Below are 26321 nucleotides of genomic sequence, written 5' to 3' on the forward strand. Positions count from 1 at the left end.
TTGTTTTTTTTTTTTTGTAACTGAGTTCCCTGAACTTGCATTCCAACCAATATCAACAAGACAAATATAATACAATTAATGTGCAATATTGAAATATATAATTAGTAAGAAATGCATACAATTGAAATTTTCAGAGCCTTAGTGGTCCAAGCGCCATTAATTACAAACGGAGAAAGCAAGGTTTAAAGTAGTGAATACCATAGTTTAATGAAGATTGATATGTCATATAGTTTTAATATTCATTCTTTATATTACTTGCTATATGCTTCATTAAATTATAATAATCACTTAATTTTAACCCTTGTTCTCTTCCCTTTATATTTACGGCGCTTGGCCCACTATGGTTCTGAACCCTTCAATCATAAATGTATGGAGTGGAATGTATAAATTTTCTTATTATATCGTAACATTTCCTTGGTATTGCAGTCATTATTTTGTATGTGTATACGAAATGAGCAAAGTATTATTTAATTGCATTCTTATACAGAGTAAAGTGCAATTCAATTGAGTGATATCCCAAAACTCGTTCAGTCCATTTGGCCATTATTATGATTTATACATACAAATGATTTTTGAATTAGCTCAACACGTTAGGCAAGTAGAGCTTCCCTTATTTAAGGAGGCCTTTGCCCTTCATGGGACACAATAGGCTGTCTTTATCTTTATTTTTTATCTTATCTAGTTATATTTTAAGCTTGTTTTCTTCCAAAACAACGCCAATAATTGTCTAAAAGTTTGTTTTATTATGCATGTCAGGTGAAAACTGACTCAGTGCGTGGACCAGTGGATAAACAATAGCCCAGTCCATTCATAAAAATGAACTGAACACATTTTGGGATCACATTGTTGAATTACATTTCTTATACACACTTTGATATGAATATATTGATTTATACTCTAATGAGTATCTTGGACATAGGATTTACGTAAATGAATAGAGAATTGATAATTCTTTGCATAATATATCTTTGGCAAATATCTCATGACCTCGTTATTTTCAGACGAAATACATTTTTCTCATGTTAGTCAATATCCAGCTTCTTAAAGGAGCCCTCGACTCCGAAAACGTCCCCAGCGTTCTTCGCCCTTCCTTGGCGCTTGGATTCGTCCACTCGAAACACTTCTTCTTTCTCGAACCAGTCCCTATACTCTTCCACCAGAGGTCTCATTTCCTCTGCAACACATAAAAATAAACTATTTATTTATAGTCCCTTTAAAATTTAGATTATATTTATGAATTATATATTTAATAATAATAATAATAATAATAATAACAATAATAATAATAATAATAATAATAATAATAATAATAATAATACTTACTTACTGGCTTTTAAGGAACCCGGAGGTTCATTGCCCCCCTCACATAAGTCCGCCATTGGTCCCTATCCTGAGCAAGATTAATCCATTCTCTATCATCATATCCCACCTGCCTCAAATCCATTTCAATATTATCTTCCCATCTACGTCTCGGTCTCTCCAAATGTCTTTTCCCTCCGGCCTTCCAACTAACACTCTATATGCATTTCTGGATTCCCCCATACGTGCTACATGCCCTGCCCATCTCAAACGTTGGCATTTAATGTTCCTAATTATGTCAGGTGAAGAATACAATCGTGCAGTTCTGTGTTGTGTAACTTTCTCCATTCTCCTGTAACTTCATCCCTCTTAGCCCCAAATATTTTCCTTATTCTCAAACACCGTTAACCTATGTTCCTCTCTCAAAGTGAGAGTCCAAGTTTCACAACCATAAAGAACAACCGGTAACATAACTGTTTCATAAATTCTAACTTTCAGCTTTTTGACTGCAGATTGGTTGATAAAAGCTTCTCAACCGAATAATAACAGGAATTTCTCATATTTATTCTGTGTTTAATTTCCTCCCGAGTATCAGTTATATTTGTTACTGTTGTCCCAAGATATTTGAACTTCTCCACCTATTCAAAAGATAAATTTCCAGTTTTTATATTTCTTTTATTCTGTTAGTGATTTAATTGGAATATATGAGAAATAATTTATAGAATTAAACAAGATAAATATAATGGAGAAGAATACCAACTAAAAATTTTAATTCCTGTTGGTACTGCAATAATTATAGTAGCTGATGTAAAATATGCTCTTGTATCAACATCATTTCGTACAATATTCTCGTCACGAGACATAATCTTATGCTTTGTCTTTTCGGGATTTACTTCCAAACATATCGCTTTACTTGTTTGCAGTAAAATTCCCGTGTTTTCCCTAATCGTTTGTGGATTTTCTCCTAACATATTCACGTCATCCGCATAGACAAGCAGCTGATGTAACCCGTTCGATTCCAAACCCTGTCCGTTATCCTGGACTTTCCTAATGGCATACTCTAGAGCAAAGTTAAAAAGTAAATAATAATGATCATCATAACGGTTATCGTACTCGTCATCCACAGTTTAATTCCACAATTTACTTAATATTATTCAGCTATTATTCATTCATTAACTCTGTGTTGTAACTCAGAATACAGTGTCAACTATATATTCAATATACACCAGATATTTTGGAGACGCCATCTTCTTTAGTTACGAACTGATGTGTATTTCCTATCTTCAGTTCAGTCTTTTTTACTTCGATGAACTAGCTGCCTGCAGAGTGTAATTATGATTTGAAACTCTCGCTATTTGCGAAAATCAATATTAATTGACCTGGAAGTGATACGCTTCAATCGGAATTGAAGTTGAATATTAATAGAGATATCGCTACTGTTTATGATGATGAGAATGATTATAAATTAAATATTCACAAATGTACCTATTTGTATATTTATTTCAGAAAGTTTGTTTCTAAACGTCGACGTATATGAGAGTGTAATGAATTGTGTTCGCTAATACATTTAGTATATGTTTTTTGTGGGGTAATATAATATCCTCTAAATATTTTGGCCTGTGTTTAAACCAACACTGACTGTTCTACATGGCGGACCACCATGAACGTATCGTTAGCAAGCTACAGAGACACCACATAGGTGTCAAAAACCGAGTCCCAAGGAATGGAAACAATTTCCTACAAGCCCTGTCCATTTGAAACGTCTGGATTTAATGTTGGTAATAATTATTTCAGGTGAAGAATATAATGCGTGCAATTATGTTTTGCGTAACTTTCTCCATTCTCCTGAAACTTCGTCCCTCTTAGCCCCGAATATTTTCCTAAGCATCTTATTCTCAAATACCCTTAACCTTGGTTCATCTCTCAAATTGAAAATCCAAGTTTCACAACCATACAGATCTACCGGTGATAAAATTTTTAAAAATTTCAACTTTCAGATTTTTAGGAGCAGCCTGAATGACAAGAGACTCTCAATCGAATAATAACAAGCATTTCCCATATTTATTCTGCGTTGAATTACCTCCCATGTGTCATTTATATTTGTTACTGTTACTCCAAGATATTTTAATTTTTCCACCTCTTCGAAGGATAAATTTACAATTTTTATATTTCCTTTTGTACTATGTTCTGGTCATGAGACGTAATCATATACTTTTGTCTTTTTGGGATTTACTTCCAAAGCTATCTCTTTACGTGCTTCAAATAAAATTTCAGTATTTTCCCTAATAGTTTCTGGATTTTCTCCTGACATGCACATGCACATAGATAAGCAGCTGACGTGTAACCCTTTCAATTCCAAACCCTCTCTGTTACCCTGGACTTTCTTAATGGCATACTCTAGAGCAAGTTAAAAAGTGTAGTTCATGGTGCATCTCCTTGCTTTAGCCCACAGTGAATTGGAAACGCATCTGACAGAAACTGGCCTATACGGACTCTGATTTAAGTTTCACTGAGACACTTTTAATTAATCCAATAAGAATATTATATAGAACTTCACTCTTAACCGAGTCATATGCCTTTTTGGAATCAATGAATTACTGATGTACTGAACCCTTATACTCCCATATTTTCTCCAATATCTATCGAATACAAAAAAAAATCTGATCGATAGTCGATCTTTTACGCCTATAAACACACTGATGATGCCCAATAATTTCATTTTATGGAGTTAATCTTCTCAAAAGAATATTGGATAAAATTTTGTACCACGTCAACAAAAGTGATATTACTCGAAAGTTACCACAGTTAGTATTGTCCCCCTTCTTAAGGATAGGTACAATTAATGACTGCTTTCATTGTTCTAATACAATTTTATTTTCTCAAATAGGAAGTAAAATCTTATAAATTTCGCTAGTAAATGCGCTTCCACCCTTTTGTATTAATTCTGTTGGAATTTGATCGACACATGGAGACTTGTAATTTTTCAGATTCTCTATCGTAATTTAGACTTCAGAAAGTGTGGATTCGGGTATAATGGCTCAATAGTTTGTATTTGAATTTAGTCCCGATCATTTGTATTTGCCCTCTTTATATATATTTAGTAGTTGCCCAAAATAAATTTTCTGTTCTTCATTTAATGAGAGTCTGCAAGCAAGTCACCATTCTCACCCCTAACCACGTTTATCTTTGCCTGATGTCCGTTCTTAAATTCCTTTATGCCCTTACATAAATCTGTAATGTTTTTATTCTTACTAATTATTTCTACCTCATTCTGTTTTCCCTTGAAGCCATCTCTCTTTTTTATTCCTAAGTATATGATTTGCTTCAGTCTTTCATTGAAATTAATTATCTCTGTTCGCCCCGACTGGTTTCTGTGAGAATTTCAATTTTGCCTGTTTTCTTCTTTCTGCTGTCATGGAACAATCTTCATCAAAGCACGGTTTCTTTTTCTTACTTTCATAGTAACGTATGCTCCGCTCAGCTACAATTTCGATAATATCTCTGATATTTTCTCACACGCTATTTAACATCTAACTCTGGGGTCGTCAGCACAGAGCACGCTGGGGCTAGTCTCTCTCTTATCCGCGGAAAACGCAGTGCACTAGGGTGCATTCCGTAGCTGCTAGCGGGTATGCTCTCTATCTCTCCCTGTTGCACGACAGTGCACACGGGACATCACCGCGTACCCTTAACACATATCAGCGAGTGCTGACGACCACTGATCTAACTCTTGCTCAACTTCGTCAGAAGTTTCTCAAACGGCAAAACTATTTGAAATTTCGACCTGATAATGTTGCTTAGTTTCCTCGTCTTTCAAATTCGAACTACTGTGTCTATTTTAACTTCAATTTGAAGTGAGAATAATATTTATGATCATTTTAAGAATTTTTTTTAAGTTATCAAAAAGTTAATAACAACAAAATAAGACAGCTGTGTCCATATGTAATGTTTTTCTGTGTTTTACAAATGTAAAGAGTCAGTACTTGACACAAATTTCACTATGATCCAATAACACTCATAATTTTAACAATATTTCCATTTTGGTGACTGAGAATTTTTCGGGAAATATTCGAGATCACAAAATCCCCAGTAATTTACCCAGCACTAAATGAAGCTTACCGAAGGAGATCTCAGGCCTGTCTAAATTCCTACGGATTATGTATGAAGATGACTGTAAGCGGAATATCTTTGTCACAAATTTAATTACATAAAAGAGTATTGTCGAAATATGAGGGCTTCGGGCATAATAGTAAATTATGGAAATAGTAAAATGAGGTGGTATCAGTACGCCTAGCGGTTATGTTCTGAGTTTCTGTTAAAGTGAGGACTGTGCTATCTGAGTAACCAGTATGAAGAAGTAATTATAATTGTACTTACTTAAATAGTTCTTACTATTAGGTATTTTACAATGCTTATCCAAAAAGTATTAAAATTATTTTCTAGAAACGTACTGTACAAGTAGGCCTACATGTTGAACCAGTCAGGGCTAGACTCCTAACCGCATTCACGGCGGCTGATTCATACGTAACGACGCTATCATATTGGGAGGATTCGTTCCGTGCTTTTGCGGTTAGTATTGCGTAATGACGTCCTTGTGATATATGGCAGGCTGCACATCTCCTGAAGACATGTCCAGCAACTCGCCATAGTTCGTTCTCCGAAATTGCTCGAATTTTGTGCCGGATACTTTGAGTTCCTCAAGTTAATGTGAGTAATTAGCGTAAACTTTACTTTTCAGTGTGCCCCATAAATAAAAATCGCAAGGATTTAAATCTAGCTATCGAGCTGGCCATAATCCACGACTTGACACCGTACCATCAAACACTGAATGGCGGTCATTGACACATGAGCAGTGTGAGCTGTGCCATTATCCTGCATTAAAGTCCACACCTGTGGAGTAACAGTTAGCGCGTCTAGTTGCGAAACCAGGTTGCCCGGGTTCGATTCCCGGTCGGGACGAGTTACCTGGTTGAGGTTTTTTCCGAGTTTTCCCTCAACCCGATATGAGCAAATGCTAGGTAACTTTCGGTGTTTGACCCCGGACTCATTTCACCGGGGTTATCACCTTCATCTCATTCATACGCTAAACAGCCTAGATGTTGATAAAGCGTCGTAAAATAACCTACTAACCTACTCCTGCATTAAATAACTGTACAACTTTTCGTCCTCACTAAGCTCATTAAAAACTGGACGGAGTATGAACTGTGTATATCTTTGTGCTTTGACTGTTTCCTGAAAGTAAATGGGGCCAAACAGTCTTCGTCCGCTCATTGCACAACATATACTTATTTTATGTCATGTAGCGGTTGTTCGTGAAAACGGAGTGGATTTTCACTGTTCCAGTAACGGTTGTTTTGAGTGTTCACGTAATCACTGAGGTGTAACCATTCTTCGTCACTATAAAAAAATTAGGTGGGGTCAAGTAGTCCATCATACACTGGTTGTTGGAACCACTTGCAAAACCTAAGTCTGCTCTGATAATAGGGTTCCGGTCAACTCTGAACTAGGCGAATTGTTAAAGGTTTTAATTTTAATCGTTTCGTACCTTTTTTTTCACTGAAGAATGTGGCACCCCTACCTGCTGAGCTACACGGCGGGATGATGTCGTAGGACTTCTCTCTAGTCGATGGCCAATTTCATCTAACATCTCCTCAGGACACGCTTCACACATGTTCGTTTCTTATCCAATACTGATCCAATTGTACGAAATTTCTTCACTATTTTGTAAATCATTGTTTTAGAGGGCTCTGGCGAATCTGGGAATAACTGACGGAAGTTTATTACAAATGTTCTCCAAGATTCGTATTTCACAAAGTTGTCCTAAATAAACACTCGTTGTTCAAGGCTGTATTTCATAATGGACACAGTACTGCATTCTAAATGTACGGTATACAGCTGCATCCTCACTGTGTGAACGTGTTTCCGTAACATACGCGAGCAAGAGGTCTGATCACTGCGATGGCACAGTACTGTTATTGCAACTTATCTTGAACTTTCTGAGCGGGGCCAGAGGGGCAGAGAGAAGGAAGCGCGTAACGTGAGTGGAGCCAACTGAGTTGTTTGCGCATGCTCCGCATCATAATCTCTTGTCAAGGAACATAGAGCTATTTCCTTCACTGCGTACCAGTAGTGTTAACATGGAGCACAACCACAGGGTAGTAATTATGGTGAAATTACACCACCGCACCGCGGAGAAAAAGTAACGCAGTTATCCACAACGGAGAAAGAGATATTATCGCAAATATAATTAAATGTTGAGAGGAAGAAAAATTAAATAAATGTTTGATGGAAACTCTTGATAAGGAATGTGAGAGAGCGGCTAAATACTCTGGCAAAAGTATTAGTTCCGTGAAGAGAATTAAGACGACTATTGCATTACAACCGAATGAACCTCACACTACTCCGAGAAAGAATAGGTATGTAATGTTTAGAAATTATTGCTATAATAGTTATGTACAATAGTGTGTGTACTGAGAGCGACATAATGAATGACTGTTGGAAGTTATTATTTTGTTATAGTTCTACATAACATATTACTTCATTCCAGAATTAGGACTTCTGTAAAGTTGAAGTGGATGACTTCGATCAACATATCATTCGGGATACAATCGAAGAATTCTATCTTGTTCAGAAAGTAGTACCTACTTAATAAGATTAAGAAGATAATTCCGAATGGATGTGTATAATTGTAAATTAATGTAAATTCAAATAATAAGCGTGTAAACTATTGTTATAAGAATATATACATATCAGCTCTAGGTGTAAGTTATGAAGGCCTATATAATGTATAGAAATAGCTGTAGTAACTCCGCCATTGCCGGTCCTCAGCCCGGATGAGAGAGGAGTGTACACACTATTATATTTACATGCTTACTCATTACAGGTTAATTAAAACCTGCTACGAAACCATGTTCTCCTCTGAAAACCGGAGTGTCGTGAGATAATGATGTCTGTAATGAACCAAGTTCTTTTACAGTAGAGAGCAGTAAAGTGAAAGAATCAACGTTTTCTGAAAAGAGTCACGTTACCCGAGGGAGGGGCATCCTTGCCGTGCTGTTACGTTGATGAGTACATGCCGTACAGAGCAGTTCGAAAGACAGACTTAGGGGATGTAAGGTTCAAGATAACTTGCAATAACAGTAGTTACTACGCATACGACTTTTCCCTGACAACTGTCTAGCCCTGACTTACTCATTCTGTACTTACGATTATAATGAGTCACAGATTCCAGCTCCCCTCCATATTCTTTTGGCAGCGCCTCTTTCGGTATATATTCGTATAGGGTCCCCATCGTTGTGTGTACAAGCATCTGTAAAACAAAAAAAATATATATATGTATTGTTCAACAAAAACACGGAAAAAAAAGGAAATATCGCAAAACCTTGCTCTTACATCATATTTTACACTTCCTGAAAGACTTTGTGTAGGTAGTCGGCGACGTATGCAACGGAGGGGGTAAGGAACTGGCCACCCTAACCCATTATCTCCTGGCCTACTTGCCTCATAGGTGGTGCCTTCTTGGTATTACATGTGAGGTTCAGACCTGTCTTCGGACAGTTGATTAAACAACAACCAATATGACGAAATTGCTCTTATATATCGTCAATCATTACCAAAATGTGGTGCAAACACACTTTCAAAACATTCCGACAGACTTGGGCATGTTTCCTCTGCAACTACCACAGTAAGGTTTTGATAAAAGAACTTCTACTCTTTATGGAGAAAATATTTATATCATATTTGTTATTCAGTGGATATTTGGGAATCTTTTATAAAAGTTGCCTTAAAAATTCAGTCAGTGCTCCATGGTTGGCATCCAAACATTACTTGCCAGGTATCAATATTATATTTTGTAATCTTGCACATGACTGAGTTTGTCATGTTTGTCCAAAACTACCTCTTTTTTCCCCATTAGACCCGTTACTTTGTTCTCTTTAAGTTTCCCTTGTTACCCTTGAGTCAAAGTGTGTGTGTGTGTGTGTGTGTGTATGTTCTGAAATTGAGTTGTGTGTTGAAAATTTCATTTGTATGTGTTTTTGCATGTCTGTATATTTCGCAATGTTCTAGTGTGTTTAGTTTCTGACTAACCACACCTACAGAGACATCAACACAGACATGGAAATTCTACACATCAAACCAAAAAGTCAGAAACTAAACACATTAAAACAATACGAAATATACAGTCATGAAAAAACACATCCAAATGAAATTCTCAACACACAACTCAATTTCAGAACACACACACTCTTTGACTTCACATCACATCACACTACACAAACACACCCCCACAGGAAACAAAAAAAGCGCAAAGACCAGCAACAGCCAGTTTTGAAGAAGGTCAATAACAGACCGAAACATGTTAACCAGGTATCATAGAACTTAACACGACAAAGACATATAATGCATATTCTTCTTGTTTAATATCTCGCATCACCTTCTATGTAAAGCATTGCACGTGTCGAATTTTTAGCATGACTGACATTTCAAATGAAATAAAGTACGAAACGCAAAGCATAATTATGTTATATCACTTACCTTTTCCACTAAATCCTTCGTCAGGAATGGTTTGCTCATGTTCATAAAGGTTTCTGTGACGGAACTGGCATTAATCAAGTGAGTGCAGAGCACTTTACCTGGAAAAGCATCCTGCAATTAACATGAAACAATTTATTTCAAGCCAGATAGTACCAGAAATACAAGGACTGATGATGAACTATATTTCTCTCAGATCCGATTTCTGGAAAATAAAATAGATGTGCTGATACTATCCAAAGCGAGAGTGTTAATGATATTTCATATAATGAAGATTTTGTGCCAAGAGTGTCACAATTTTGTAGTGTTGGTAGAATATTCTCAGTGAAATGGAAAGTGGAAAATTACAAATGTTATGTTCACGATAATTATGATGATCATGTAATAAAAAAGGTTTGCGTTTACGCATATACGTAATAGAGGCGACCTACAAGCAGGAGAATGATAAAGATCTCCTGCTTCTTTAGTCTCGGTCTAAGAAGAAAATGATGTGGTCATCACCACACTCTCTCCCTATGAAAACGATAGTCATTTTGATATTAATAAAAATGATGACTAAAGCCATGGAGACGTTGATAATTATGAAATCGGTAGCCATTTTGGTATTGATAAAAATGATGGCTATAGGTGACGATGATAATTATGAAAACAATAGCCATTTTGGTATGGATAGTGATGATGACTATAGCCATGTGACGTTGATAATTCTGAAAACCATAGCCATTTTGGTATTGATTATGATGATGATGGTGATGACTATAACCATGGAGATGTTTATCATAATAAGAACGATAGCTATTTTGGTACTGATAGTGATGGTGACTATAGCCATGGTGACATTGATAATTATGAAAACGAAAACCATTTTTGTATTGATAAAGATTATGGAAATAGGTGACGTTGATAATTATAGCCAAAACGTTAGCCATTTTGGTATTGATAAAGATGATGGCTTTACCATGGTGACGTTCATAATTGAGGACCGTTTTTGCAAAACATGCTAACTGGAAAAACTAAATTTTACAGGAGAGACAAAAAACTCAATGAAGACAAATAGCTTATAGGTGCAACCATCACACTTTGACACACTATAATGAAGAGAAATAATTCAATTTTACTAAGATAAATTTAACATTGTGTAGAGGACTGCTTTATGTTAACGAAGCCACCAAAATCTCAACTTTGCAAATTTTGCAGTTAAGTTTTGCAAAAACGGTCCTCATTTATGAAAACGAAAGCCATTTTGGTATTGATAAAGATGATGACTGTAGCCATGCTGACGTTGATAATTACGAAATCGATAGCAATTTTGGTATAGATAATGATGATTGTGATAACGATAGCCATGATGATTGTAATGATAATTAATGTGGTGATAACGTTAACTACAATAATTTAGACAAGGATAGTGGTAAAGGTAACTATCGCAGTGGTGTTTGTGGAGACAGACAGGTACAGAAAAGGCATATGATTATGTTGCTTTAAAATACGTGACAACTATATTTACTTTTGATATAAATTGATCAAACTTTGTCATCACTTTTCGTACTATCACGGGATTAGACATGCCTCAAACAAAACAGACGTTACCTGTATATACATGTAGTACTTCTTGAGAGAGGACAGTTTCACTCTGGTAAGATGGCCGATAGAAATTCCTTTCATATCCACAACAAATATTAATCCATGCACAGCTCCTTTTTCCAGCAGTATAAGATCTTGCACCATGAAAAATATCTTCAGGAAATCATCACAGTAGTATTTGTTCGCATCGAAATCTGACAGGCGTACGAATAAGATCAGATTTCCATGTTTGTCCGTCTTCGGCATTAAACCTATCTCACTGCAAATAAGGAAAATATTTATGTTATAGAACTGTTCCACGTTAAAGATAAATTATGTAATAGTGTGATTACGTCAGACGGCCGTGGTGTACGAAACACAGCGAGAAAGAAATGGTTGGGTGTTGGCTGTAGTTCTGCAGGAGATGCCTCATGTAGGTGCAAGCTCGGCGTTGTGATGACCTCATATGACACACTTCCTTGTCTAATGTACAAAGTAACATTGCTTGAAAACCAAACAGTAAAACCCTGGTAATTGTAAAATACCAAAAATATACCATATTTTAAAAGTTGAGAACCATAAGAAAAATGAACATCTATCCTCTGATTTTGTCACTGCACTCAAAGCCGGAAATCGATCCTGAGTTCCCTAAAACAAGAAACTGCACTGATCTACCAAGGGGGGGAGTTATATATGTGGTTAATTGATTGAATTCACATGTTATTTTGAGATAGATGAGATTATGTAACTATTTTCCAAGGTTAGGCCTACTAGGAAACCTTCAGCGGATCCATACACTTCATAATCATGCAGTTACTAGCATTGGAACACGTAAGCTTTTCTACGGAATGATTAACGTGAGCGGAAACTAACAGAACAACAATTTTCCGGTTGCACTGAACGACAAGGCCTTCGAATGACGAGTAATTATAAACTCTGAGCAATATTGAAAACGCTTTCAGTAATAATTAAAAATGGTAACAAAATCTACGTTTTCTCTACACATCATTTCATATTATGTCATGCCAACACTCGTGATGCCCCATTAGTGCAAACACTCGTGATGCCCCACTTCGATTATTGTGATATTCTGCTTACTGACCTAAGCGTTACTTGGGCGCAGAGACTACAACGTGTTCATAATATGTGCGTCCGTTTCGTATGCAATATTCCCCGGGCTGATTACGTAACACCATCCCTCGAAGTGTTGTCCCGGCTCCGTCTAGAACAGCGATGTCAGACAGGGACTAAACGGAGCGGAGCGCTCCACTAGACTGGTTGCGTGCTCCGGTGTTTCCACAGACATAAGCAAGTTCAAGCTCCGATCTAGCTCCACAACCGGTATTGGAGCTTACAACTCTGACACTACTAGTCTAGAAGATCGTAGGAAAATCCACTATCTTTCCCTTCTCTTTCACATATTGCATTTCTCCACTCCTGTCTATCTTACGTCTCGTTTTCAAAATTTATCCACCCATCATAACCTAGACACACGATCACAACACTCCTCAATATTATCCATTCCCTCCCACCGAACATCCTCATATTCATCTTCTTTCACTGTGGCTGTTCCTCGGCTTTGGAATTCCGTACAGAGTAATGTCAGGAACTGTCAGACATCAAACCAATTTAAGAATAGGCTAACTAGATATTTTTCCAACAATTCTTGTTAACAATAATAGCTGTTTCAGGTTTCTCAATGTTTAATGGTTATATATATCACAGATAAATATCTAAATTATCTCATTATTATTATTATTATTATTATTATTATTATTATTATTATTATTATAACTATTTCTTACCTATGTTTATTGTTGTCACACTAACATTACTTATCCAACTTTCATTATTTACTTTCATGTTGTTTTATGGTCTAGATATTAATGTAATAACTATGTGAGCAATTGTATTCAATTAGAATTAGAGTCTGGCTGGGCGCAAGAGAAGGCCTACTGGCCTTAGCTCTGCCAGATTAATTAAATAAATAAATAAATAAATAAATTATAATAATAATTTATTATTATTATTATTATTATTATTATCATCATCATCATCATCATCATCATCATATCTTATCATATCATATCTACAAAGTGGAAGTGAAATAACCTTGCAGATTGAAAGGGACTATAGGGTACACTTAAATGAATAGACAATTTCTATTTACATTGTTACTATGATGCACCGACGTACATATGATATTTCCATGCAGGAATAATATTCTACATTACCATACGGTGAAGAACGTGTGGAACAGAGGAAATTTCTCTCCGGGTTTTCAGCTCTACGTTCTGACGCTTTATCCACTAAGCCACACCGCATTCAAATTCGGATGCCGGATTGAATCCTTCTCATAAGTTCTACTTTTCTGTTCCCCTTTGGTGGCCTACCCTCATGTACTGTGTCACATAATATGTGACAGTGACACAATATCCAACACTTTGTACAGAGGTGCACTCATTACGAGTGACTAAGTGGCCGGGATCCTACGGAACATGGAGCCGTCTTGAATCATGAAGTGATTACGTACGCTTATCAGATTTACTATGATGTAACAAAGTACATATATATCCGTGCAGGAATTCTGCATTTTCATATGGTGAAGAATGGGTAAAAGTAAGAAAATTTCTCACCGGCACCGGGATTGGAAACCGGGTTTTCAGCTATACGTGCTGACACTTTATTCACTAAATCACAGTAGATTAAGCGTCAGCACATAGAGCTGAAAACTCGGGTTCGAATCCCGGTACCGGAGAGAATTTTTCTCCGTTGTAGCCATTCTTCAACCTATATTACGTTTTGTGATTAAATGCACTGTTAATTAGAAAATAAAGTTGGGAGTTTTAACAGTCTGGTAACATCGCCGCTAACACACCCCAATTCTTTCTTTCCGTACTACAGATGTAAGAGATCAACGAAGTCAGGTCTGTTTCCCTAGGTCACACATGTCAAAGTGTGCCGTAGATGGCATTTGTCATAGCCGTGGTTCGTCTTTCCTACAGTGGCCATATTATTGACAGCTCAGCTGAGATTTCGATTGGTCGAAGTTATGTTGCTAATCTCTTGTCGTAGTAAGCATACTAAAATCATAAGTTGTAATTTTTTGTTTTTGTTTTACTATTGATTGGCTTTACTTTTTTAAGGGTGTATCATTATTCTAAAGTTATAATACTACAGATCCGTTATTTATCATTTAGGAGACAATCGAAATTTTCTAGAAAGTAATTGGTTACGGATATTAACTAAGGTAATTCAGGGAGAGTTTCCCCACTTAAAGTTTTTATCGTTTAAAAATTAAACAAGGAAAAGCTCATATTTAATACATGTGTTATAGCAAGTGAGATACATTAAAGTTTTAAATTTAAATTATGGTTTTTATTTAACGACGCTCGCAACTGCAGAGGTTATATCAGCGTCGCCGGTGTGCCGGAATTTTGTCCCGCAGGAGTTCTTTCACATGCTAGTAAATCTACTGACATGAGACTGTCGCATTTAAGCACACTTAAATGCCATCAACCTGGGCCGAACCCGCAACCTCGAGCACAGAAGGCCAGCGCTATACCGACTACACTACCGAGGCCGACTTAAAGTTTTATGTAAAATATGAAATAGTCGATGATTCATACACAATGAGTGGTAAAATAAAAATTAATCAGATACGATATCACTGTATTATACATGCATATAGGGGAGAGATGCCCCGCTGTGGTAATTGCCAAATTAAACTATTAATTTGATAAATGACACTCTAAATAATGTTGCTTATTTTATTTTTTTCAATAAATTCATTTACTGAGTTTGTTTTTCAGTGCGACCACACATATGACACTTAGCCCATCTGTTGTGCAACTTCTTGCAGGAAAGTCACTGAATCCAATCAACTACTTTCTTCATTTGATAATAATTTTCAAGGCACTCAACAAAGTGGACACTATCTACTTTGTTTGATTTGACGACACTCTCTTCATATTTTCTCCAAAAGTGTCTTCTACGTCTACTAGATTTTGAAGAATTTGACTTCGAGTTTCTTGGAACTGGGAGGCTTTCAAAGATGGTATTTCCATATTTACCTCCACCTGTAACGAGTTCTATTGCTGGCACGGAACTAATTTCATTGAGGGATTTGAAAGGAGTCGCTGAATTTTCCATTGTGGCACTTGAGCTGAAATTACAACTTATTATCCCGTTATCATTAGAACTTGTAGCCGATAAAGTTTTCTTTTCTTTGAGATTTTCTGAAAAGGCACAAAAAGGAATTCTTACAACTGTGCTGTTGATTGATGCATCATAAATACTAAAGAGATGCTCAGGAACTGCATCTGGATTGAAAGAATACAAACCTCTGACTCGAAATCCAAATGCACCTCTCTATTACTACCAACGTAGCATTTGCCCATACTTTCTCAATGGATAGTCAGATTTGCAGACGGGTTTATTTCGATATTTTTATAAGCCATCCATTGCCGTGATTCTGCTTTTGAAATAATGCTTGAAAAACTTAAAATGTGAGCGATCAAGAAATTGAAGTGTCTGAGTTGCATAGGTTGGTAGGCAAACAATTGTAATTCATTCTTCTTATTATACCATTTTATGTCATCTGAGTGTGATGAATGTTCATCTAAAATTAAGAAAATCTTGCCGGGATTCTTTCTTGGAGTAAAATTTTCTTTCAATCGCTTCATAAATAATTCTGATGGAACATAATACGACTTTGGTTTCATATAAACCCCCATTTCTGCTGGGAATCCGTCGAAAAACTTCCATTTTCCTCTCAAACGTTTCCGGTGGAATAAAATGTTCCCTCCGAAATGCAACATGTTATGACAGAATCACTTCCATCTTTCTCGCTTGAAGTTTGGACTTGAACGTCTTTGGATCCCTTTTTCGCAACCACTTTTCCTGGTAAATTTGTTTAGTTGGATGCTACTTTCCTCCATTTTATAGATGTTATGTGGCTTTTCTACAAATTGTGTTCACATAGCGTTGTTTCCAGTAGGTCAAAATACTGCTTAACTTCTTGTCTTGACATACCTTGACCTCTTCAGAGAGATGAATGATCCTTCTGACTGCCTGACAAGTAACTCAAGGTTTCGCTCTAGGTAGAATTATAGCCATTGGGAAGACTCCACTAGATTTCAGTCGGTGGATTCTTCTCTAAAGAATTCCATAACAACGCGATGCTTCATTAATTCCCAATTCTCCAAAAAGTTACAATGAGATTGAAGGAATCTCTGAGATTGGGTTGACTAACGTCTGGTCGTGAATTGTGTCCTTCAAACACAACTATGGAGATCTCTTAAACTTTTGAAGGCCCTCAACTTTGAGCACCTATTAAAAATATCGCTGCAACAAATTTAGGATACCGGTATTCCTTAGAATGTTCATGGAATTCAACTTTGGACACCTCTTGAAAATATGTGATCCTCTAGCAAGTTTTGTCGCCCTTTAAAATTTATTGGCCTCTAATATATAATAATTGTATTCTAATAATTATAATAGTTCAAAATTCCAATAAATACAGGAAGGACACTAATAATAATTAGTTATGATCGATAATACAATTCTTAAATACATGGGGCGTGTCTCACACAAACAGGTGGGGCATCTCTCCCTTTAGCATGACCATTATGGCTTATGTATTTATGTAATGAACAATTATTTTATTTTTTTTAGGATAGAGTACAATGCATGTACTTGTCAAATATCTCGGATTAAGCGACATATACAGTACATAGCCATTATACAAATTATGAATTTTGAAAAATTATAAATATTATAACAAAGCCTAAGAAAAACAGCATTTACTTTTTCTATTCACTTTTCACACACACAAAAAAAAACCGTCACAAAGATTGCACTGTTTGCCTTTGGAGGGTCATACACGAACTAAACTAAAGGTCCCAAGATCTCATCCTTGGAGGTTTTGAGATAAAGAGAAAAGGAGGTTGGGGCATCTCTCCCCATGGGGCATCTCTCCGGGAATTACCTTCGTCCTGGTTTTGATGATCTGATGTCTTGTAATATAATGATAGCATATAAATTAGCGATAAATGTAATCATGGTAATTTTTTATTTTTACTTCTTGCCACTTCTGAGACTTGTTATGCGTAACATACCAACGGCTATCTCCATACGCATTGGAAATTGGACATATCCATGGATGGGCAACTCGTGCTCATGAAGTGCTAAATAATCTTTGAAAGAAAGACAGACGGAGCCAGCCGCAACAGTTACAAGATGTTTGTAGTTTCGCTGCAAAAGCAGTTCACTGCCAGGTGCGCTCTGGCGGCTCATATAGGTGGTCATGATATCTACTCCATGATTCGAATTTCAGAATGACGCACGGTACAATAATTATAGTGATTTCAGACATACTGTACCTAAGCACACACAACAAAATTATATTATTTCCTAGATTTGTCATTTAGTTTAGTACTGGAAACACAAATTGAATACAACTTTTTCAAGATAAACAAACATAGTTGCAACACTTCATTATTATTACACTATTTGTTAATATTTCTTATTATATGTCTTGTTTTAAACATAGAAAGTGAGGATTTAAAAGTCTTTATACATTAAAGAGTATTCCTCTGTTCTCATAAAAGTAATAGTCTGTATTCGCAAACAATAAAAAATTCAAGGAAGTCATTTTTTACATGACACGGCAAATGAAATAAACTTACTTCTTAGCTCTTTCTGTACATTGAGAGCATTTAAACTTCTTGGGTGGTATTCATAGACATTTCGCAGCACGCGCTACGGGCATACTAAGCTAGCCCCGGCAATCCACTGGTTACTAGTACAGAATTCTATTCATATCCTATCGCTAACACTGGTTTATGAATACGAAAGACGCTGATAATCCACCGTAAGCCCGCGCTAAAATGTCTATGAAAACGCCCTTTTGTATTAAACTGTGCCCCAATCACATATATTTAGAAGCAAAGAGTATATTTGGAAATTCTGATTTAGGCAGCATTACAAACAGTTCGATTCCTGATTTCGCTCGAATCTAAATGATTTGCTGTTCTGTACATTTATCAATTCAAGCTACAAAGTTTCACGATCTTCTATCAGCTGCAAGCCAAAAAGGATTTCAGAAAAATCTCGATTCATTGTCTCTTGTCACTGTTTCTCCAAACTTACTAGTGAATTCTGTTGGAGGTCTTGAAGTAGGGTCTTATAATTGATAAGAAGATTTTCTTATCACTCTTCAAGATATTTTATAGTCAATGAAAGTGAAGTTGTCTATGTTCTACATGATACTACCATATTTCAAATTTAATCATAAATCCTCTTAGCTAGTTGATAATAAGTCATTCAATTCTGTAATTCGCACGCACAACGTTCTAACGATATTTGCTACCAGTCTCAACTTGTTGATATCCCATTTTTACCTTCAGCTCTTCTAAAGCAGATCTAGACAGTGTTTCTTTACTAAAACCTTCACTTTGTTTATTTGTAACATAAAATGTGATGCGTAAAAAAGTGTAATAGAACATAATACAAGCTTTACTTCCCTTCTTAATAATAAAATATTTCTCTTTACACTCATCACTGAAGGGGGAATGATCTGATCGGATTTTATTGTTTTTCACTTAAAACGAGCCGCCACTTACTGCAAACGCGAGTGAACTTGCGTCTTGCAACAACCGCTAACAGACACTACAGCTAGTACAGAGTCCGTTATATCTGTACTGAGTTTGTGTTGACAGTGTGACAGCACGAGTTGCCAACCCATGGATGTGTCTATCTGAACATTTTTACTGTTCCTTTTGAATCCTTCTGTATAAAACGCGAAAAACGAAGTCAGGTAATGTGAACTAGAGAACTATTCCTACTACAGAATGAGCAAATTTCGTATACCGTCAAGTAGTAATCGTTGTGGGTTTGTGGAGGTAAATGTTATTAAAACGAAAGCAACTGTAGGAGTATGCACGAAGTGAAGGAAGTTTTCTTTACTTGATACAGTCTTCTCGACTATAGAATATCGATATATCTGTATAGCTCTGTTCTGTACACTCATAATCTATCTTTTAGGTAGCTATAAGGAGAGAATTGTGATTGATGTGGCCTGAAACAAAGTAAATTCTGCCATTAACACAAATGAAGTTATTTTCTGTAAGATAACAGATATACTTACATCAGAGAGCCAATGGCGAATATGATTAAGATTAATGTAATTGGGTTAGAATAATACTCACAAGATGGACAACGCCTGCTGGATCTCACGGCTCTGAGGGTCCCTGTTCCCAAACAATTCCGGTGCATGCGTGCGGATGGTGTAGTACGCCTCGATAGTTTGCTTGCAGGCCTCCAGGCTGTGCTGACAGCAGTTCAGGAACAGGATGAGCTGTTCGTCTATCAACACATGTCACCCACAGTAGTCTTAAGTTCGATTCCTACGTCCATTCATCCATTGACACATGAAATAATGTTGATATAGTGGCTATCACACAGCTGTTCCTATTTAAGCGATGGAATAGTTTATTTCATAATGTATTTGTGTAAGGTGACTGCAGGCCTCTTTGTATGTTAGTAGAGTAACCAGTTGTCAGTTGAATGCTCTGTGTGTTTGTTCTCCTTCTTCTTCTTCTTCTTCCTCATGTTTTTGGATAAATCCTGTATTTTCCAACTTTGCTGTCTTAATCCGATGTTGTGTCCAGCTTTCATTTCACCGTTTAGGGGGTCATCCCAAAAGTCTTGGGGTGTTCGACTTCCCTTTCATTGCGATTTTTGGGGGTCGATCTTCCGTAATCCTTAATACATGATCCCGCCATCCTTTTCTTCTGGTCTTGATCCATTTTGTCACGTCCTGCACTCCACATTTTTCCCTAATCTCATCATTCGTCACTCTGTCATATAACGTAACGCCAGCAATATTTCATAATGCCTCATTTCTGTTGTCATCATTTTTGCAGTTTTTTGTTTCTGCTCGAGTTTCCGTTGCATATGTAAATTCTGGCCTTATAAACGTTTTATATATTCTGATCTTGCTTTCCATGTTCATGTATTTATTTTTCCAATTTACATCTCTTAGATATCCTGATATTATATTTGCTTTAGTATTCTCTTATCTTACTTCTTCCACCTAATTTTTATTGCTTGTTATTTTTGTTCCTAAGTAACTGAAACTCATTACTTGTTCTATGGGTTTATCGTATACTGCAAGTTTACATCTGATTGGCTGCCTTGAGATAGTCTGTGATTTTGTTTTATTTTCTGATATCACCATGTTAAATCTTTCTGCTGTTATTTGAAATTTACGAGTATGTAGCAATCTCTGTCGGATATCTTCGTTATATGCTAACTAAAAGGATCACATCTTCAGCATAACATATTAATTTAATGTCTTTATTCCCTAATCTGCAGCCCCTAGTCCCTGCTCTAGTTTCCTTTATTATTTCGTCCATGATCACACTGAACAGAATAGGGCTAAGGTTGTCACCCTGTCTCACTTCTGTTGCTATAAGTACCTTATCAGTTAGGTGGTTATCTACCTTTATTCTTGTGTAGTTATTAACATTGAGATCTTTTATGAGTTTTATAATGTTATATTTGATTCCTTTTTTCTTTAGTATTTCCATGACATCTTTTATTTTAATTCTATCAAAAGCCTTTGTTAAGTCTATAAAACATAGATAAGCCGACTGATTGAATTCGACAGCTTTCTCGACTATCTGTCTCAATGTGAATATGGCATCTATCGTAGATCTATTCTGCCGGAATCCTTGTTGTTCTTCAGTTATTCCTAGTTGGGTTATTTCTTTAGTTATTATTTTTGTTAATAATTTTTGGATAGAATTCAATAGACAGATACCTCTGTAATTCTCTGGATCTGTTTTCACTACCTTCTTAAATATTGGTATCGTTATGCTTTCTCTCCAATGTTCTGGTATTTTTATATCTAAATCTATTCTCCTCAACAATTGGAAAATTCTTTCAGTTAATTTGCCTCCCCGTATTTAATCATTTCGTTGCTTGTATTATCTGTTCCTAGTGCTTTCCTGTTTTTTAGTTTTGTAATTGCATCTTGGATGGCTTCAATAGGTATTACTCTAATTTCCTCTTTTGTATCTACCATTGGTGCATTGTCCAAATCATTATCTTTGTTATCATGCAATTTCCTAAATAGATATTACTGTAATTTCCTCTTTTGTATCTACCATTGGTTCATTGTCCAAATCATAACCTTTGTTATCATACAATTTCCTCAAGTATGTTGTCCACTCTTGTAGGTTTATCGATGCTATATGCATATATTCGTTGATTGATTTCTTTCTGTTTCTTAAAAAGGTCCACATTTTCTTTTTCCCCGCATACAAATCATGTTCCATATCTTTAGAGAACTTCTCCCAGTGATTTTGTTTTCTCTGCTTTATTTTATAATTCACTTCATTTCTTACTGTCTTATATTCATCCCAAGTTTTTGTTATATTCTTGTGTTCCACATGCTTCTCTTTTTTCTGCTGCTAATTCTTTTACTTCCTCATTAAACCATGATTTTGTAAATCTTTTTTTATTATTTATATTAATTCTTCTTTTTCCTATTGCTTCTGTTGCAGCATTAGTTATATTATCCCTTGGCTTCTTCCATGCATTTCTCATTCTATAGCTAATTATTGCTTGTTTATGAAGTGTACAGGTATATTTTCTGAACTCTCTTTCTGAATAAACAACCTCATTTTTAGTTAGGCCTACATAAATATATAATTCATAGTTTTCTGAGAACAAAATGTTTTTTCGTCAGAGTTTAACACCCTCTTATTCAATAACTATTGCGAGCAGGATCGTGATTTTTATCCGCGGGTAAGGGACGTTAGCTCGAGGATGCACTGTGCTGATGACCGCTGCATTATACAAAACAAATCACTTTATTTGACAGTAACTGAACTGTATTTATACAATTCAAACTTCACTTAACAAACAGAAATATAAACTATTCCAATTGCACACGAAATATTACTAGTACCTGAATCATTTTTACTCCTTCTCATTTAAATTGATGGTGAAGTTTGTTCAGTTATTGAATGTTATTGGAATCATACTTTTTCCCAGACTTATAGATTCTTCAAAATTAATTGAACTTTGAACCTCTCAGGAAGTTGACGGTACAGCAGTTTCGGACGAAATTGATAGAATGAAAGTTTTGGTGGAAAATGAAAGTTTTTGTGGATGCTGGTACCAGTACTGCTGCTCTCGTACAAGATCTTCCACGTACCCTTCTGCTACAGTAGACGACTTCCAACCAGCGTCACGTTTTATAGCAAGAATAATGGCTCCGGTATCTTCTAATAGTGTGGCTGATATCCTTCTAAAGGCATGTCCAGTATAGAAATGTGTATCTTCGATATTTAAAAACTTAACAATATTTGAAGGTACCTGTCCCTTAGTGTTGATATCTATAACTTGATTTACATATCTTCCACTGCAGTAACGAAGGAAAAATCTCTGAAAAGTACAGTTTTTTGGTCCCAGTCTTGCACACTTTCTGAATATTTCCTTCAGGTGAACTTTTACATCAGGCTCATCAATAATTATAATATGTCGACGAGTGTACGTCTTTGTATTCGTTATATTACTAACGATGACAGAAACTATATCTTCAATGTCATCACCTGTTAAATTAAGAAGCTCATGTGTACAACAGGCACCAGCGATCCCTATTATCATAGCTTCTGTAACATTTAATTCAACAATAATGTGTGACTTTTATTTCTAAGTTTAATCACACACCCGTCAACAACGGGTATTCCACTCAACACTTCAACACAGTAGTCGTTATTGCACTCCATAGGACGACAATGACAATTCAAGTGCATTACTGAGAAGAACACAATGTACTCCTAATTTCAACTACTGTTCACAAAACACTATTTACAAAACAAACTGCCAGTTCTCAGTTCGTTGGCATAGCTAGTTCTTCTATCTCACTCAGTCAAGTCGACGGTACATCGAACCCAGGCCTTCAAGGTACAGTTCACTGTACTTCGAACCCAAGATTTCCGGACGCGTTGCCTTCGCCTGGACGCTGCCACAGTTACTCAAGTTCACTGCACTTCGAACTCAGTTCCACTGGATACATCTACGCTAACTAGCCCTCTCGCAGCTGACTGGCTGACTGAACTAAACTGAGTCTTTGAAGGCTGCTTGCGCTTTATATTTATTTAATCACACTTTCTCGAATATACTGCGTCGCGTAGCTTCTACAACAATCGGTTGGCGTGGCTTGCAAACTTTCTGGGCCTCCCCAACACTCGGACTCCAGACGTTTCCCTTACGTCCGTCCCCTCCGCTCTGCGCGGGCCGCAGTATTCTTTCCCCTCGCCGCGCTGCGCCCAGCGCCCATCGGAGCTCGAGCCTCGTCTCCCGCGCCTCCCTCTCTGCCGGACGCGCGCGTATACTCCCGAGGCAATGAGAATCTTCTAGCACGGTTGCCACACTACTTTCATCCTTCAATTAAAAATCTATTCTTCTCTTCTCTACTGAAAACTTTGAACTTTTTTGGTATACATATGTCCGATATCCTTCTTTTTCAGAAAGCTAACAAAATCTGCAAAATTTTTACCTTATTTCAAATTTATCTCGTCTTCGGCATTGAATATAATGTCCACAAAATCATTGGAGTTTCTAATCTTTTACTCCTGAGCACGAAATAACGAACCATAGTTATTTCACTTAAAGTTGAATTCTTCTCCTCCGGCCACATTCTGAACGAAATATATTATGCTTTTTCATATGTGCTTTTAGATTTTTGTGGTACTAGAAACATACCCGACTTCTGACGCTTCTTGAGTTTCATCGATTCCAATATCATCATTCATATTTGCCGCCATCTTATACTTAATTGTTTCCATGGCCTCCTAGAATGTGAACTAATTCACTTTCAGTATTTACCGTATTTACATTGGCCAGACTGCTAACATCAGTGAGCTGTTCATAGTGCAACGTACAGTACTTACTGTATATTACGATTTTTTTTAAATATTATTTTCAAAATATACTAGCATCTGAAAATACTCTGCAACACACGTTTGTGAAGTATATTACAGAATCTCGGAAATTGAAAAACTCGCTCTGGTCGTTTTTCAACGTTTTGCTCGATTTTATGAAAAGCATTTCCCAAACTTGTATTGTAATATACACTTTGTGCCCAATAAGACCACGAACACGATTAAATTATTTAACCAGCTTGTCAATATAAATATTTTACCTGTTACTCCACTGGGTAGATGCGGTTGTTTGGACATCCATTCTCTCAGATAGTCAATATTTTCTTTCTTCAAGTTGCTGTTTCTAGACAGCTCTTCTTGGGCAGATATGGGCGGCATTGTGTCACCTGTTGAACTAACAAGAAGTATTCATAAATTATCACTTTGGGTATCAGAGTGCATAGCTTGAGCGAGATTAGATATTGATTTTTTATTGCATTTATCGGTTTATCATTATTCAATAGTGACACATGTGCGATGTCCCGTACATATGAATGACGGCTATACTTGTCTCGGGTTATATCGGAGAACACGTTCTTATGGTTTTGATTGAAAAATGTAGCCGTACTTACAACTTGGAAAGTGGTAGGATTCATATTCGGTGACGCAGTCGTTTACGCTTTCAAATCAATTAATTATATTCTAATAACAATTCCTTACTGTAAATAAGACTGAATATAAAAATAAACCGTTATAATCGTCATTACTCGTTGATCATGAACAGAATATTTTAATCCATCTGGAGACTATTAAAAGAGACTTGATTGCGTAGCCTCTGTGTGCTGCTGAATAGATGATAAAATTCTTAGGCTGAAATCATGTAGTAGTCTTTTCAAATATTCGTGCAATTAGAGGAAAATGAATTAGGATTAAAATTAACACTCTTTTCTGCAATATTCTTTAGAATTAAAAAATAATTGAATAGGTTTATGACAGCTAAAATAAGATATGAAAATTGAAGTACACAAAAGAAAATTCTTTACAATTGTTATAATGCATTTTCATTTGACCCAGACAGTCGATTTCTAAAACGAAGTCTAGACCATGGTCCTGGTTTTAAACCGCGTTTGGACTTTTTAATTTCTCTGAGCCATGGCTCAAAACCATGGTCTGAAGCGGATACCACGGCTGGGGCAGGTTTAAAACCACGCTTCATGTCTAGAAGATAGAGGTAGACGATCACCTGGATGATTATCAAGGAAAATGTGTTTCTACGAGTATTAAATCGCCGGATTAGAGTGATGAGAGACAGGAATAATTATTTGTAACCATATAGCTACAATAATTGAGGGCTTTGCCGGAAGAAAGGCGGATAGACCTATACGCCCTTCTTCGGGAAAACGGTGTAAAATGTAGCGAATAATTCGCTAATTATAGTAGCGAAATTTTGTTTTGATTGTACTGTACATACCTGCAGGACAGGGCTGCGTGCGTGTATAACATTTTATTCAGGTGCGTTTTAAAACCTTAGATTGCATGTATCTTAATTCGCGATATTCACGTATACGCCCTTTTTCCGGCAAACCCCTCAATTTCAGGCGAATATTTCGATTTTCGAAAGAATCAATGCAAAATTTAGCAAGACTGCTAAATAATAATCTGCAACGAAATGCAACCTTCTTGTTGCTTTGAGGGAAGTAAGATATAATATTTTATATTAATTTTAATTTATGTCTATAACACGATATAACTTAATTCTTAGTATTTACAGTAGTTTTGCATATTTTATTTAAGGGGAGAGTATGGTATTTTTTAAAACTTTTTTCCTATTTGGTGTAAAATATTAATTTTTTTGTATGTAGAAAGGTCATAGCTGTAGGAACTCAACCAATTATAAACATTTTGAAAAAAATTATTTGGGGCCCCAAATTTAAAAAAATATATACCCAATGCAGGATTGTACTAAAACCGATATATCTACACCGTTTT

The 26321-nt window shown here is 36.2% G+C and overlaps 1 protein-coding gene across 1 annotated transcript; it reads right to left on the bottom strand.

Moving 5' to 3' along the window:
• Nucleotides 1–24749, bottom strand: LOC138700206 (alpha-tocopherol transfer protein-like). Its single transcript, XM_069826648.1, has 6 exons — nt 24614–24749; nt 19605–19761; nt 11422–11674; nt 9835–9945; nt 8506–8608; nt 1–1174 (listed from the first exon to the last, which is right to left on the bottom strand). Exons 1-6 carry the CDS (start codon nt 24729–24731, stop codon nt 1023–1025), a joined length of 894 nt encoding a protein of 297 aa, XP_069682749.1. The 5' UTR covers nt 24732–24749; the 3' UTR covers nt 1–1022.
• Nucleotides 24750–26321: the final 1572 nt, after the last annotated feature.

This window comes from Periplaneta americana, chromosome 5, assembly GCF_040183065.1.
Source record: "Periplaneta americana isolate PAMFEO1 chromosome 5, P.americana_PAMFEO1_priV1, whole genome shotgun sequence".
NCBI classification, from domain to species: Eukaryota; Metazoa; Arthropoda; class Insecta; order Blattodea; family Blattidae; genus Periplaneta; species Periplaneta americana.